A 16,947-nucleotide genomic window follows, 5' to 3' on the forward strand; every position below is an offset into this window, starting at 1 on the left:
CTGTTAATCCCCAAGCTGCACTTCATAAACATTCACTTCATAAACTTCATAAACATAGAGTAACTTTTCCTTTGATCAATAACTTGGGGTAGCTCGAAAAAGAGAGGGTAATTCCTTGGGTTAAGTACCTAACCTGCTGTGTACATAACCTGAGCTGGTTTTCCATTTGCAAGCTTGGGTATCGACAGCAGTGGGGCCTCAGCACAGCTGAAAGTGCACTTAACCACGCAAGTTGCAGCTTCTGCGGACTTCTGTGCTGCCGCTGCCGTGTCCCACTTGCATGCGGCCCAGCCAGCCTGAAGCTAGCCTGGAGCGTGAGCTGCGGTTCCAGAAACAGTGAAGTACAGATAGTTCTCTGAGAAGGGACCTCAGGAGGTCTTTGAGTCCCACTCCAGCTCTTGGTAGGGTTAACTTCCAAGTTAGGTGATGTTGCTGATGGCCTCATCTAGCTGAGTGTCTTCAAGGGTGGAGATGCTCTAGTCTCTCTGGGCATCTGTTCCTGGGCTGAACCACCCTGAAGAATTTTTTTCTCTCCAGCCATGTGTAATTTTCGTTGCTGCTGCTTGTGCCTGTTGCCTCTGTCCATCTGCTGTGCACCTTCGAGAAGAGTCTGGCTCCACCTTTTACGTAACTGCAATTAGGTCTCTTTCTCCTGGCTGAGCACACAAGCTCTCTCAGCCCCTTCTGTTGTGCTGTGTCCTCCAGCCTGACCATCCTGGTGGGTGTCTGCTGGAGTTGCTGCACTTTCAGCTCCCCTGTTATACTGGGCAGCCCAAAACTGGGCATAGTACTGCAGATACGGTCTCAAAAGCACTGTGCAAAGGGGAAAGATCCCCTGTCTTGACCCACTGGCTATGCTGCAACTCGTGCAGTCCAGGATGCTGTTGGCTTGCTGTATTGCAAGGGCACATTGTTGGCTCCTGTTCAGCTTGCAGTTCACCAGGACATCAAGGGCCTTTTCTTCAAAAACATGTTTGCAGGCTATAGAAATATACTTAGGATTGATGCCAGGGACTGTGTCCTTGAGAATGTGCTGCATCCACTCCCTTGAATTTTGGGCCTCTTTAGGCTATCTCAGTTTAGCCTCCCAAAAACGAAATAACCTCCTTATGCCTGTATTTTTGCTAGATACTCTAATTTTTTTGGCTTTGGGCTTTAGGATAATGCAGGTCAGTCCCCTAGGTCTCCTAAATGTATGGGTAACTCTTACTTTTTCAGGCAGTGCTGGATGTGAAGTACCCAAGTGAGTGAACTGATGCGGAATTTAAGTCTGAGCCTGGTGTAAATGTTAACAGGCATTGGCCTGAAAGTATTCAGTTTTTACTGCTGCAGAAAGAATGACGCACAGCTCTGACGACTTGTTTCATCGTGAGTCCTACCAGGCTGTGCCTGGATCCAGGATGATTGCTGCATTTCCTGGTAGTGTGCGGAAGAAAACAGATAATATGAAAGTGTGGGAGGCGCAAACAAATCATCCTGTTTTCTTATAAGAACAACGGCACCTGAAGCCACAGTTAGCCACCTGAAACTGTCAACCAACATAGGCTGATAGACAATTCATTGTGGATGACTAACAGAAGTGTATATATATCTCCACGGTATGGTATCTGGATGAAACTACGTCACCCCAGTCAGACTACCTGCTTTTGGCCTTGAACTCAGATTCAACTTGGTTATGTTTACTTAAGGTGTGGTAAAAGCTGCCCTATAAAAGAAAACGGGGATAGTGCCAGTCTGTCTGTTACTCCGTTGGTGTTGGCGGGAGAGTTACACTGGAGGCATTGCAGGTAAATACCACTTTGCTCTTTTACTTATTACAAGATGAAGCAGGTGAAATACAGGTAATAGTGCTGGAAAAACACCACAGACACATTGGGAGGGATTTGTTTTGGAGAGACAAAATAAATTAGAGTTCCCATCCTTAATGTTACCTGAAGGAAAAGAAAAGATTAATTTGCTGTCCTAGAAACAGGCTCATAATGAAAAGGTAAGTTGTCAGAAGTAATTGGAACAAGTGGGAGTGGAGATCCTAAGATGAGGACAACTATAGTTACTGTAGGCTGCCGTTAAATGAGGTATAAAAAGGGTGTCTGGAACTGTCCTATGCTATGTATGCAAAAAAAGGAGAAAATTGACTTAATAAATAGCCAGAAGGGAGTACCTCACAGACTGTTTGGAGCAGAAGGTCATGCAAGTTGCCACTGGGAAAGTTATCTTCTGGAGGGTTGCCGAAGTGCCTGGCTTTGGTTTTGATTTCTGAGGTACTCGAGGCTTTCACACATTGTATGTACAAGGAGCTATTGTCCAAGTTCAGGTCCCTGCTCTGCCTCTTCAGGTTGCTGAGGATGCTGCTACTGTGGGCAAGCTGATGAAAAGCAGTAAACTCTCATTTGTTTTTTCTCTGAATGCAAAACAATTCTGGAATTGACTTCCTAATTTTTTTACAGTGCTCCCATTACATGAATGACAGGGTCTTAGAGAGAAAGAGGGCTTGCATTACTGTAGCATATATTGACTGTTATGGGTGAGATGAAATGTATATCAGTAGTTTGGAGTGTTTGAGAGGGAACAGGGGAAGAAGGGCTGCTGGTTATTTAGCTTATTGGCATTTCTGATATTTTTTTGTAGTTTGAGAAAATTCAACTGCTCTTCCTAAAGTACAGAAACCCAGCTGAGCCAGCATGTAATGGAAATGTTTTGAGAAAATCAGTGGAGAGGAGAAGGCTCAGCTATGAAGTAGACACACATTTTCTAATTGCGTATTTCTACTTTCTACTCAGTGAAAAATATCAGAAACCATTGAAGGAAATTATGTCTATACTATGACATAAATCTTTATGCAAAGTATAATTAGCTGTCAGTAGCATTTGCCACCATTGAGTACCTGATTATAATATTGGCTTAACATCTTTTGTGAATGAGTGTTGGAGGGAGATGAGACACACCCTTCTCTGCTGGCTTTTAAGCAGTTTAATGTAGGAATTGGTGGGTGCTTCAGCTTTTCAGGTTAGTTTCTGCAGGGGTCACCATCCTTTTTGCTCTGATATCCTCAGAGATCCCTCTTTTCTTACCATCCCTTCTATCTGTCACACTTGATCTCTTTTTATCCCTCTCTCTGTAGCTTTTCCACTTCTCCCCTTCCCCCCCCCTCACCCTTTGTGATTTGACCCTGCCTCTGAGACAGACAGCAAGAAGGGTCTCTCTTTGCTGAGAAGGAAGAGGAACCAAAAAAGAGCAGTAGATGCAAAGTTGGGCGTGTTTCCTTTCTCAATTTCAGATAAGTAAATTTATTGGAGAAGTTCCCAAGACTAAGTAAATGTATGTTTAACTTCTTCCCAATAATAATTTCCTTCCTTATCTGAGAGTCAGTCTTTCTGTTTTCTCCTATGTTTCACAACATGTCTGAACCAGCTTTTGTGAGCTTTTGAAACCTGCCCCTCTCTCCCCACATCTTGTGGCAGGGAGCAGTTCAAAGGCAATACCTCTGAGAGCCATTGTGTTATAATTTTGTCCCTTTAAACTTTTTTTCTGCTTCAGGTGTTCAGTAACTGTAAGAACATCCACAACCAGGCAGGCAGTATTCCTCTTTAAAAGCTGTTGTGATCTTTGCTGTTGCTGGCGCACTGGTGAGAACCAAGCGGGAGAGAGCTGTGGCCAGGGTTCAGGATGCTGCTCAAAAAAAAGGTGGCCAGCAGAGTGTGCAGGTGCAGACAAGACAGTACTAGCCAGATGAGTGTGACCCCATGGGCTGCCTGCGCAGTGGCATGGATAGATATTGAGCTTACGTATATGTGCATGTGTGCCCCCAGTCATGATGCTGATGAAGTTATTCCTGCAAAGGAAAAATAGTTAGCTGTATTATTTTCTTCAGTCTGGCTGCTAATTTATTCTGGGTATGTTAAACAACGTAATTAAACACACACACACACATGCTAAAAACTCTTGTTCTCTGTCAGAAGAGAGGGAACGCGTGTCAGACCCAGCCTTCAAGCTCTGTTAATTTTAATTTGAGTTTTGGAATTAGTAATCAGTTTTGCTGGAACACTGTTGCAAGAAATAGATCTTAGCATGCATGGGGTCTGGGCACAGTTTCAAATGAGTATTTGTTAAGAAGAAGCCATTCCCTTGTCGTGTTATGGTACATTACATGAGATTTATTTCCATTGTATTAAAAAATGAAAGCCCGAGGGAAATGTTCTCTCTTCTTGTTGGCCGAGGGTGGTTTCTGAATTCCATCTGATTTTTTTGTGGGGCTTTTAATTAAAACAATGAGATGCAAAACTCCTTGTTTTTCTAGACCATTGTTACAATGCCAGGAGGCCAAGTGACTTGAAGCCCTGAGAAAGGTGATGACACTAAGTAAAAAGTGTGTGTGTATGTGTGTGTGAGGCTGTATCACATGCTCAGTGTAGCTGATCTGTGTTGTTCACATATGTGAACAATTCACAATACAAAACTGGGGCTTTGCTCTTACTGGAGCCATCTGCTCAATTTGGGCTGCACCAGGAGCATACCAGACCTACAGATATGTTTGTTTGGTAGGAAAGAGCCCTTTCATCTACTAAAAAGTTAAAAATAAATAGAGAATGCGCATTTTAAGTGGAAGCCAGGAGTTAGGGACAGAAATCACTGGATCAAGTACAGTGGCATCTGTCATGCAAGGTGCCGGAGGATGTGTGTGCTAGTACTGGGCTTCACCAGGAGCATCTTTTTTCATAAGGAAAGGGACAAAAGGGAAATTATAGCTTGGGACAGTTAAAATTTTGGTTTTGTGAGGGCAAGTGTGAATGAAAGGTGAAAACTGGTGTGAACCCTGAGTTACATTTAGATCCAGCAATGTGGAATTTTGTGTGATAAAAGGTGCTGCAGCAGGGACCAGGAGGCAAGGCAGGCTGCACGATCTTCCTGCTACTTCTCTGAACTCTGAAATCCACAACAGATCTGTTTAGCTGAAGAAAGATTCCTAGGAGGTGGTGCACACATGGTACATGTCTCTCCACATCCATGTGGCTCTGGGGAGTGCATCCAAAAGCCTCTACTCTGGTTAGACAAAACAAACTGCTCTTTTTAAGCTGCGAGGCCACTGCCCCTCCAAATGTGCAAGTTTTCCACCTTCCTGTGCCCTTATCCCATGCTCTCACTGGTCTCTATGTCCACCATCTCCATGGAAGATGCACTACCTCCTTTTGGAACAAAAGTAGATCTTTGATGGCAAGAGTCCTGCTGTGCTTTTTGATGACTATAAAGGCGATAGAGTCCACAGCAGGAGATTTTAGCTCCCACATGCTTCCTTAGCTGTGCCAGCAGATATATTAGCAGATCTGTCCAGTCTAGGGTTTTGTTGCATGTGTGAAATGTTCGCTTTTCCTCAGTGAATTGCTCCTCTAGATATATTAACAAAGAGGGGTTCGAACATGCTCCAGACTGGAATACCTGTGGATATGCAGTGCAATGAGTGCCCAGCTTAAATACACATTTGCAATTCAGATCTGTTTAAACACTGGCCTCCAAATGAACTACTAAGTCCAAAAGCCCAGACCTTGGTGCACACTCATGTGAACAAGTAGTGCAGGTGGGATCCAGGTCTGGATGTTTCAGCTTGGATCCATCTCCGCACTGTAGCTGTAGGGAGTCTGGTGGAGTGTCGGTGTAAGCTGGTAGGAAGCCACCCCCTAATCTGCCTGGGGTCTTTGGAGCAGATCCCGAGGAAAGGCATATCTCTGCCTCCTTTACATCTCACAGAAAGTGATCATTAAGTGCTTGCTTGTGGAAATGAAACAGAGTAAATAACTGAGCACAGGTGTGATGCATGGCCAGAAGAGTCCTGGGTACCTCTGAGCAGCCTCCCTGCTCACACCACCTCCCTTCTCCCCTGTGCCTGCAGCTCCTGCTCCATCCCCTATGCTCGCTTATGTTTGCAGATGTACCTCAGTACTAACAGAGCGGCTCGCTAACAGCTTTGCTCTCTGTCCTCAGGGAAGACTCAAAATTGAATTTGTAGCAGTGACAGCACTGGTTTAAGATAAACCAGTTGGGATTTGACGACTACTTTTTCCCCACACATTTCCAGCTAATAAGGATTTTGTCACTGTGACTGCCCTCAGCTTTGCAAGCTGCTGCTCTGCAATCCTCGTGGGGTGGGGGGGAAGGGGGGAAGGTGTTTGCTTTCCCACACTCTTAAGACACCATTTTTGATTGGGAAACTAATGGCAATCCATGTCTCTCCTTCACAGGGAAGGGGCACAATGCTCGCCCCCGGCTCTGCTGTGACGTTAGAACAGGGCTGGCAAACAACAAGGGCAATGGGAAGCCACCAGAATGTGAAGAAATTTAATAATCAGGACTTCAACCGCCTGCAAGCCGCCTGCCTGAGCCAAGGACTGCTTTTTGAGGATACCACCTTCCCTGCTCACGTCAGCTCCATTGGTCCCGACCTGCTCCCACAGGATAGGCTGTATCAAATACAATGGAAGAGGCCAACTGTGAGTTACGCCAGCTGTGGTGTTTTGTAGCCATGCTGCTGAATGGGAGCACTGATGGCCAGAGGCTAAAGGCCTTCAACTTGGGGAAGGAGATCTGTGCTGAGCAGGGAAGTAGACCCTAAGGGGAACACTGCAAGGAGGGATCCTGGCTGTAGGATGTGTAAGGGAAGATAACCTCTGTAACACGAATGGTTTCATAGGGTATGTTTTTGTAGGAAGTTCCACCTATGAACCTAACTAGAACTAGTGTTTCCACTTTGACGTGCTTCTAGAGGGCTTTGTGCAAACCCAAGAAGCTGTCAAATTCTGTTAAAGATCTCTGATTTCTGTAATCCAAGCCCCTGACTCAGCAATACCGATTTTAAAATAATTGGGTAAGGTGTGAGATGAAGTACATTTGCCTGCTGATTCCCACTTGCGGTTTAATAGGCAGTTGTCATTATCTGGCATATGGCTGTTTAAATTGGGAAGTGGAATCACATACTCAGCTCATTTATCCTAGGACCTAATGTAGGGAATCTTTCCATGGTCAGGCTGCATTGTATAGCACTGCTGTGTGCCATTTGCCGCTGGTGCAGCTACTGGATTAGCCACTCACTGGCCTTCTGCTGGGTTTTGCTGAGTGCACACTGCTAGTGCCTGGGGCCTTTGGCTTCCTTGGCCTGGAGCAAATCAGTTCATCTCACTGAAGACAGCCCCTCAGGGTGTAGAGACAGAAACTGTGAGGCTGAAGATGCAGGGCAAGACAACTAAAAAAGAATGGTTTGGACAGAAGATGCAAGTAGGGCAATGAGGGTACGCTGGAGCTTGGCAATGCAGTGGCCTTGGCATAGCAGCAGCAGAGGCTGCTGCTAGCATGGACGTTGAGAGCCATGGTTCACAGAGGGGAAGCCCAGGGAGCCTGCATAGCTGCTGAATGTGGATGCCCGGATCGAGAGGCGGGAAGTCCCAGCCCTGGTGTAAAAGGAATATGAGGTGGTGAAGTATCAGATGGAGCAGCAGCTGCAGTCTGGATGCCAGCAGGGCTGTAGCTGCAGTGTTGTGGCGATAGGGATGGGGCCTGAGGCTTAAACTTCTCACTACCCACTGCTGCAGCAGGGCCTGAAAGTGTCAGGCAAATTGTGGGTGCAGAGGTACAGGTATTTCCCATCTGGGTTGATGCTTTATCACATGGCTTGGTAGGTGTGGAGGTACTGGGTGCAGATGTCTGGGTGTCCTGTCCTCTGTGAAGCTGCTATGAAGGGATCGTGCTCCCCTGCAGAAGCAGCTCCTACTGCTGGCTGAACATACAGGCTTCTCCTCAGGCAGCCTTTCCTCAAAACTGGGTCCAGTGAGAATGCAGCTGGTGCTGTGTTTTTTACACCAGTGCTCTGCTTCCAGGTTTATAGCAGGTGGGGATAATCCCTTTTGAAATAGGGGTTAAAGTAGAAGAATAACTAAAAAATGCAAAGGGAAGAAGTTAGTTGCCACCACTTCCAGACTGAGAAAGACAAAGATATAATAACTAAGCACCGAACTCACAAAAGACAAATATGGGTATTAGAAAGGACTCTCAGGGGCATTTTAAAGATGAATAAACTGGAATAAAATGTTATGATACAGTTCTGTTAAGTACTAACCACCCTGGTGTTTTTGCCATTTGGGAGCAGCAGAGAAATGTAGGATTTCAAAAGCACACAAACTGACTTAGAAACCCAAATACCACTAATTTTGAAGCACCACAGTATGGGATGAATATCTATCCTGCTTGAATATAAATATAAAGGAACAGACACACCTTGCCAAAAGCAGAACCTGCTGCTGCTAGTGCTTGTCAGATGAGGCAGGTGTTAGAAAATCTCCTTCCTTTTTGCTGAATCCATGAAGATTAAGTTGATGAATGAAAGTTTTTGTGGAATCAGTTTCAAAAATTTGCAGAGGTCCTCTCCTTCCCAGCACTTTCCTTCTGTAGTGATTGCTGAAGAAAATCTTCACAGTTTCCAGCAACACCCTGCCGAATTGACTGGAACCAATTGCTTCCAATATTTTTTCAGATTTTTTTCAGGAAGGAGCAGGATGAAAAGTCATTTTCTTTGCCAGACCTCTCCTCTAAAAAATTAATCCATATGTTCATGGCCCAGTGTTTATGATGTGAACATTGAAAAGCCTTTTCTTCTATTATAAAGGTTAAGGCAGCATCACCAGTTGCTCTTCTACAACATACTCAAGGGACAGAAGTTGAGACTGCTGACTCAACTGACTCACCTTCAACAGAAACCCAAGATGTCAGTGCTGAAGAAGGCTCCATTTAATTTTTTTTTCTTAGTTTGACTGAATTTTCCACCTGTAGCCATGTCCTGACCAGCCAGGCTTTGTCTTGCTAGACAAGATGCAAGACAAAGGGCAATGGCATCAACTGCCTGAAGAGCCCAATCAGAAGTTCTCAAATATCACAATACCTAGGCTGTCACAGTGATGTCAGACCTTGGCCTCTGTCTCCTGGTGGAATGAAGCAGGGGCAGAATAGCCAATTTAATCTATGTCTATATTTTTCTTAGCCTCCATTAGCTCCCTCTGACTTTAAAAAAAATTGGCTGGAAATATACTTGTAACAAAAGCGGCATCTTGGTCCTGATAGTCTCTTAGCCTTCATTTTCTGAGTCATATAGTATCTGGTTATTTAAGTGGTAGACAGCAATTATAACTGCAGTCATTGTTCCAGATCCAATTGAGCAGCTGAGCAACATGCTGCTTCTATTTTACCTTGTACATTGTCAAGAGAATTGCCAGATAACATTCAGAGTTTGGAGTCCTCATATCTGGGGGTGATGTATAAAGTAGAGAGAAAACAGCTTGATTTTTTTCAGGCAGCAATAGCAGTGATGACAGTCAGAAACAACTTATTTTGATTTGTAAAGTGAGCTGATTTAACATGGGAGTCCCTAAAGGTGGAGGTGGATCAGCAGCACCAAGACAACATTCAAAATGTCACATTTTCTAACTGTAGTGGTTGCTGTTCCCAGGAGCTGGGACTGCTCCAGGCTGTGTTTTCATCCCCAGGCCCTTGGTCTCCATCCATTGAAACATGCACAGTTTGTAACAGAGATTTTGCATGTGGTATTTCAAGCATTATTAGAAGTAGGGCTGGAGGTACCAGATACAGCAGGAGCTCTGCAATTAACTTGTCAGTTCACCCACCGTTTTGAGAAATGGAAGAGAAGTTGTACTTTAGACCCAACAAAGGAATTTTTATAGCTGGGCTTTTCTAAAGATCAGTCAAAGGGAAATTCTCCTTGAAGAGTTCTGAACATTTAAAAATATGAGATACTCCTTTAAAAATGTTCAGAACTATTTTTTTCATTGTTTAGTGCTTTTCATTCAAGAAAGCAATTAAGTGGAATAGAGGAAGTCATTAAATGATTTGCTGTTGCTGAATACGCATTTTTAATCAATTAATGTTTAGACTAAAGATTTCACTCTGTTCTGATCATGATGCATAGTGCTATACAGATGCAAAAAGAAACCGAATTAGGATGATCCAGATGATGTGAGTTGTGGTAGTGCTGAATGCAGAATGCTTTATTTTTGTTAACATTTGGTTGTTTTCAAACATGGTATGTATGAGAGGAGAGAGATTACCACGTACGCAGCAGTGCCTCAGCTGTGCACCAGGGGTAGCCCACCATTGTGCACAGTGTGGTGCCCATTACACATGTTAAGGACAGTCTCTGATCTTCAGCACTTGTGCTTTAAAAAAAGGCTAAAATGGGCAGAGGGTGACGTCACTGAAGATTTTTCTGAAGGGGCTTCAGGGTCACAGACGACTGCTCTTGCACTGCTCACCTTTTGTCTCTTGGGGACCCTGTAGCTCCCTTATAGAGTGAGGGGTTGCTGAGCGAGAGTTTAACGTAGACTGACGTCTGCATGGGAAAACCAGAAGACAGGGAAAAGCTGCAAAGTGGCTAGCAGAGGTTTGAGGATCAGCATGAGAGAAATCCCTGAGTGCCTCTGACGTGACTTGTAGGAGGGTGTGTGGCGAAAGGACTGTCTGAAAAAATAGCCATCATGGGTTTCCTCTGCATCATCACAGTCTGTTTGGAGCGTCAGGGCATGGACTGCTTGGGTATTTGTCTCATGTGTCAGGGGAAGGGAAGAGTAGAGTCTAAAAGAACTCCTTGGATAGAAGCCACCAAAAGAGGCTGCTTTAGTGTGAACTTGAGCAAGGAATATACCGGGTTCCCTTAGCAGAGACTCAGAACCATGCTACTGCACTTACCTAAAAAGCATTGGGGAAAATGATACGCTTTGAGCCAATGCTTGTTTGCTGTGAATAGTGATTTGTCATTTGATTCAGTAACTTTGCAAAAAGGCTTGCTCACATTTTTTCATCCCTTCCAAAAGCAAATTTAACTATCTTTCAGGAGCAGAGTACCTATCATGATTCTGCACTGCTGTTTGGATACTGTTTTTTTATTTGGATTATATTTAATTCCCAGAAATTTCCAGGAATGAACATCAACATTAAGGGGGTTTGAACCTAGGAACTGACTAAATCAAAATGGACCCTTTAAAAAAATAGTTTTGAAGTTAAAATCTTTCCAAACAGATAAGCTGAGCTGGAGTTCCTATTGCATCAGCCTTGGCCTGTCTGTAGCCGGAGGGGAGAAAAAGACAGATTTTGTTCAGGCAAGAAATCAGACAACAGTTTGAAGTTAACCTAAAATCTTAGCTCTGCTACCACAGAGGCAAATGAAGAAAAACCTACACCCCCCAACCCCCCCCGAAAAAAAAAAAAAAAAAAAAAAAAAAAAAGAGGAAAAATAAATGTGGATTGTCGCATGAGCTGCTTTAATAAAGCAAGTGAGTGGTGATGAGGGATAGTGCTGTCCTGCACTACCTGCAGGTCTGTCACCTTAGGGCCATTTTCTGGCATGACCCAACGCTGCTTGCCAGCTGTTCATGATGGAGTTCACAACTTCAGCATTTCCCAGGGGCCACAAGGCCCTTGGATCATGTTCAGTATTTCTCCCTAATGAAAATCAAAATCAATTCACTTATTTTTGAGTGTGCGCGTGCAATCAGTGTAATTGAACAGGAACAGCATTTCCAGGCTGCCAATGTCTCAGCTCTTGCCTACTCAGCTGATTGCATCTGACCTTGACTTCGGAGTTCGTATCTTAGGGCTGAGGAAGCTGTAGTGTGTCACCATTTATTACGTCTGTCTTTCTGCACCGGCTTTAGATGAGGAAGGTTTATTTGCATAGTATCTCCCAGCTCTGTTGATTTTTGGGAATGGCTGGTTGGGGGAGGGGGGATGCATGCATCCTGGGTTGAGGGGAAGGCAGTGTTCCTATGGTGGTCCACTTACTCACCAGCTTCCCTGTTTCTCAGGTTGGGGAGTTAGCTAGCAAGATTATATGGCTGTGGTGGACACAGGGGAATACCTGGTGACACCCTGCCACTTGGAAAACATCAGCTTGTGCTGTATGGTCCAAGCAGGAGGTTTCAAGACCTGTAAGGAAACGTCTGTCAAAGGCTTGGGGTAGACAGGGCTACCTCCCTTCTTTACCTCCTTTGTATTTACCTCCTCTGTTTACAATTACACTGAGCCACACAAACGGGTTGCAGGTAAAATCTGAGCTGGTTTCTGTTTCTGCTGGTTGTAGGACACCAGTCTGTCTTCCAACAGGACTTTGCTCTCACATTTGTGGGCTTCCTGCTTGTGTGGAGTCTGTGGAACTCATTTCTCCATTATGAGAGAGAGCTGAAGCAGAGCAGGGTTTTTTTTTTAAGCAACTGAGGTGTTTGTATTGAAAACAGGCAATTAGGAATTGAGTTATTCTGCTGTAAAGCAGGGAATTGAGTTCTGGTGGTACAAGCAAACCCCTTGAGATTAGCCTGTTTTTTCCCATCTAAGAGAATGTCAAAGAAAAACAGAATATGAGTTTAAAAAAAAAAATTAGGCAGATTCAAGAAAACAGATTCCTGATTCCCTCGAGGTTTAATAAATACAAAACTGTGGATAGGGACTCCAGCCTGGGAAGACTTTTAGTCCCCAAGTGATGGAGAGTGGGAGGAGGTGTGCAGGAGGAGCATTAATTTCAGGTTGCTTGGTTATCCTCTCCCTCTCCAAGCTGTCGAAGACAAGTCATTGCAAAAGGCAGACCTGCGGTGTGACCAAGCACAGTTTACCCTTTGTTCTGCCCTCCCTTCTTACTTCAGCTGGTTTATTTCTGTGTCAGTTCTTCTGTGGAGGTTTCCTGGGTTATGGGATGTATGACAGTGGTGTGCCTGATCCCTCCTCAGTGCACAGCTGGGCAGTGCCCTCAGCCCAGGGAACTGCAATACAGTGTTTGCAAGTTCCTAATTCAGAGCAACACTATGAGCACAGCAGTGATGCTGAATTAAGATTTGTCCAGCTGAGAACAGAGTTTGGCTTTCAATCAATAGCAGCCTTTTTATTTTTCTTAATTGGTGTGTGTTGAACAGGGAACACCATGACTCATGGTGGCAGGAAATGTCAAGGTGTAGCTGGAACAGGGGGAGCAACACAAGTGCAACCAAAGGGAAAGATGTCATGGTGTGGCAGGAACAGAAGTGGAGCTGGGATTTACTGTGGGGTTAAGGTGAACTCATCAGGAGGTGGCTCTGCAAAGAGTCATCTTCTGCCTCTTAACCCTCTGTGGCTTTACGCCTGCACTCAGGATGATGCTGGGCTGGTGGGAAGTTTGTGGGAAAGTGGCCACAGGCAGACCCACCATACTGAGCAGCAGCCTGCAGTCAGACTGGCTTATGCTGCCTATGAAATCCCACCTCAGGCTTCCAATTTTCCACAGAAATGTCTGATTGTGTCTTTTGCATGTCTGCATGTGGTCTACGTCTAGACTACTTACCTCCAGCTTACTCTGGGAACTTGTTTTTCTTTTAAAGTTCCAAGCAAATATAAAAAGGAATTTAGAGACAAATGCATGTACAGGGCACCGTCCTTCCACCTCTCAAATTAATTCTCCATCTCGCCCTTTGGATAGACACGTCTTCTGTGGTAAGACCATTCTATCTAGGATGAACTGGTTTGAACTTGAACTTCCCTTTTATTTTGAATACATAATGAATCTTCAGCAGGCCAGGGAAAGCGAGTGATGATAGCTTTGTCCTGAGGGGGATGAGTTCAGGCAGAGCGCTTGACTTGCAGCCCATATGGTTGCCTTCACTGCTGAACTCATAGATACTCTGAGAAGAGACCATGTGCCTTGTTGAGCTCAGTCTTCTTTCCCCCTCCAGCTAAACCTGAAAAGTCTTGGGGGAAATGCCACAAAGCCTGATCATGATTTCTCAGTGAAACAGGGCACTGCTGCTGGACAGACTTAAAGTTAAATCTGTGGTTTCTCTGTTTGCCATGCAATTTGAGCACTAGTGAATAGTGAGGCTTGCACGTTTTGTGTAGCAGTAACTATGTGCTTAGCTGTATTTTGCAATAATAGATGATAGTTTCTGGTGGTTTATGACTGCTGTATTCTTGCCTTTGAAGGAAGAGGAGCTAGTTGGAGAATTGCTTGCCTTCTGGTTGAGAAGGCCCGTATTTCCAAAGCACTGCAGCCATCACAATTATGCCCTCTAAGCTCTTTCAGAAACCCTCTGCACTTAGTTCAGGCTCCCCACTGCATCATTCAAGGGAACAGCTATTCCACTACTGACTTCAGGGGCTGTGGTCTTCCACAGTTCTTCTAAGTATCTGATCTTGCAGTTCCCCACTTCTGCTGCCTCTTGCCTTTGCTCCAGCTTCTGCTTGTCCCCTGCCCTTCCTTGGCTCACACCCAAACGCTCCACAAAGAGCCTGTGCTCTGTGCAGTGCATCCTTTTGAAGTGTGCCCATGCTGCCTGGTTTTCTCAAGCCTGCAAAGAGGTGGCTACACTCGGAAGCACAAACCTTTCATTAAAACCAGCCCCTCCATTTCTGACAGCAGTGCGTGCAGCAGGGGGGACTGCTGCCTTTTCAGCCAGTGGCACTGGTGTCAGCTCAGTGGGAATTCACCTTGCATTCGCCACTGCATTCAGTTTCTGCAGAGGGACAGCTGCTGGGTGGCCCCTTTTCCATGGCTAGTCACACACTCTGTTGCTTTCCAGTTATTGCCCCCTAAATCTGTGGGGAGTACACCCCCCTGGAAGCAGAGTTTAATGTGTTGTGGGTGGGGATTACAGGGAGAGATTTGACTTCAGCTTTTGTTCTCTCTGACAGCCACAAAATGGTCTGTATCCGCAGTCAACACATGTTGGTTGAGGCTGACTTCAGATCATGTCTCTTCTGGTTTTAGGCAAAATTACTGGTTCCCCTCAGCAAGGAACCTGTTTAACGACTCGGGTCATCCCTGTTTGCTTACTGAGGAGTCAAACGTCTTGGTGGGCAATAGGGTATCTGCTGCAGCATCTAATGGGCTGACTTTTCAGCCAGTCTCTGTAACAGGCTAGCAGGATCCACAGTGCACTTAAGAGCTTTATTGTCCCAGCACAGAGCAGAGCATCAGTCTTTTCCTTGGGAACCTCATAAGAGACACGACTGCCTTCCCATTAGTTTCAGGCTTTTGTTTCTATACAGCGGTTACCCCCATGGCAGCTATGCACTATAGCACACTCATCAGAGCCAAATCACCCTGTCTGGGGCAGCTAACACTTCAACAGCCTCAGAAATGTTGGGGGAACAAAAGTAGCCATTCCTTTATGCTGTTGGGTTTTTTTGATGACTACTGGCAAGTCAGACACACAAAGGAAAAGGCCAAGTCCAGACACTTGTCATGCAATTTACTGTTTAATGTTTTGAATTCAGGGAAATAGAGGCAGGGAGAAGATAGGCAGATGTAGAGGGAAAGGGAGAAGGGCTGAACACTGCCGCTTCCCTGTATGATGACCAACTGCTGCTGCTGGTGACCACGACTTCTTAAGCCTGCTCCCATGCTATGGGTAATTCCTTACGGCAAATCCCTGAAGTCCTGGCATAGGTGTAGACGGCTGCATGAAAGCATCTGTCAAGGAAGATGCGTACCCAGGCTGCTTTCCCCTGTGTCAGTGGTGCTGTGGGAGCATGATCTGTCATGCCAGCCTGGAGCAGCAATGTTGCATTGCATCTTCTCTTGACAGGGAAACTTCTTAGAGGGGTTTGATCATTGTGAAGCCACTCCAGAAAACTGACAGCATTTGCTAATGCTTAGCTCATGCAACTGTGTGAGTCACGAGTCACTTTGTGTGCTGGTCTCATTTTTTGCGCAGCATGTCAAATCAATTGGGGAGAAAAAATGCCAGGGCCTGCTTAAGGAAGAGCTGCTGTATTGTTTTGCTTACTCAAATGTTTTTTTCACTTTCATCTCTTCATTTTCTTAGGTGTGCAGTGACTCTCCTATTTAAGGCCGATTGCTCTTTCAAAACAGAGCCTTACCCAGTTGGTGTGTGCCAAGGGTTACTCACAGGGGATGCTCAGGCCATTCCTACCTTAGCGCTCAGATATCCCAAACCAATAGCAGAAACAGGTGGGAGAATGATTCACGTTTCTGTGTGCAAAGCCAAGCTCTGAAGTGTTTCCCCCTTCACTGCCCAAGCAAGACATTCCAGGAATGCCAGGAAAATTCTCCCTGAATTAAAAAAAGTCAGCCAGACCTATGGGATTTTGCAGCCAGAGACTAAGCTCTCTTTCTACAGCTTCCTCACTGGAGTGATGAAAAGCAGCCCAGGCTGATCTGCATTAGTCCTGCATGGAAACAGAAAAGGCTCAGAGTAAAACATTCCTAGACCCAGTGCTGAGCTGAAATACAGGCCCTGCTCCACTTTGCTTGGAAACCTCTGTGTCTCTGTCCTGCTGTCCCCCAGGTGCCTGCATGATTTTGCAGCCAGGCTTAAAGCCCTCTCTGAAAGGTGTTGGTAGCATTAGAGGAAGCCAAATGAAAACTCAGTAAGCACCCAGCCAGAAGTTTCCATCCCTAGGAATAGCTCAGTACAGTGAAGAAGAGATACCCAAGTATCTCCTCTGTTATTTTGGCATCAGGTAACAAAACTTCAGGGCTCAAAAGAAATAGTTTTAAGCTGTGGAAAAGGTAGGCAAGCAAGGGTCTTCAAGGAGCAGGAACACACTGCTGGCAAAGGCTGGGTACTCACACTGCTCTTTGCGATTTCTTCCCTCCAGGAACTTCTGAGAAATCCTTGTTTGATCATGGATGGAGTTAGCAGATTTGATATCATGCAAGGAGAAATAGGTAAGGTCACGTTCCTGTTTTGGAAAAGATTGGCACAAAGCAATAACCTGTGATTGCTTTGTTGTGTTCTTGGAGGAAGATGTGGACTGTGGTAGCTGCAGTAAACAATTAGTGCAGATCAATCCAGACTCATACAAGTCACAGAATGGTCAGGGTTGGAAAAGACCTCTGGAGACCATCTAGTACGACCCCCTGCTAAAGCAGGTTCCTCTAGAGCAGGTTGCACAGAATCATGTCCAGGCAAGTTT

The 16,947-nt window shown here is 45.2% G+C and overlaps 1 protein-coding gene across 16 annotated transcripts in view; it reads left to right on the top strand.

Annotated features, from left to right (window-relative positions):
- Nucleotides 1-16,947, top strand: part of CAPN13 (calpain 13) — a 75,433-nt gene that overhangs the window by 23,169 nt on the left and 35,317 nt on the right. For 13 of the 16 annotated variants that reach the window (XR_013931590.1, XR_013931591.1, XR_013931592.1 and 10 more), the window contains exons 1-2: nucleotides 42-6,482; nucleotides 16,630-16,699. Coding sequence is in view for 7 of the 16 variants with exons in the window: in XM_080408797.1 (XP_080264923.1) it covers nucleotides 6,207-6,482; nucleotides 16,630-16,699 (346 nt within the window). In the remaining 9 variants the exon portion in view is untranslated. Of the gene's footprint in view, nucleotides 1-41; nucleotides 6,483-16,629; nucleotides 16,700-16,947 lie in introns of those variants that run through there. The other 3 variants (XM_080408803.1, XM_080408799.1, XM_080408802.1) reach the window with 3 other exon arrangements.

The sequence above is a fragment of the Falco punctatus genome (assembly GCF_963210335.1).
Source record: "Falco punctatus genome assembly, chromosome: 12".
Classification (NCBI taxonomy): Eukaryota; Metazoa; Chordata; class Aves; order Falconiformes; family Falconidae; genus Falco; species Falco punctatus.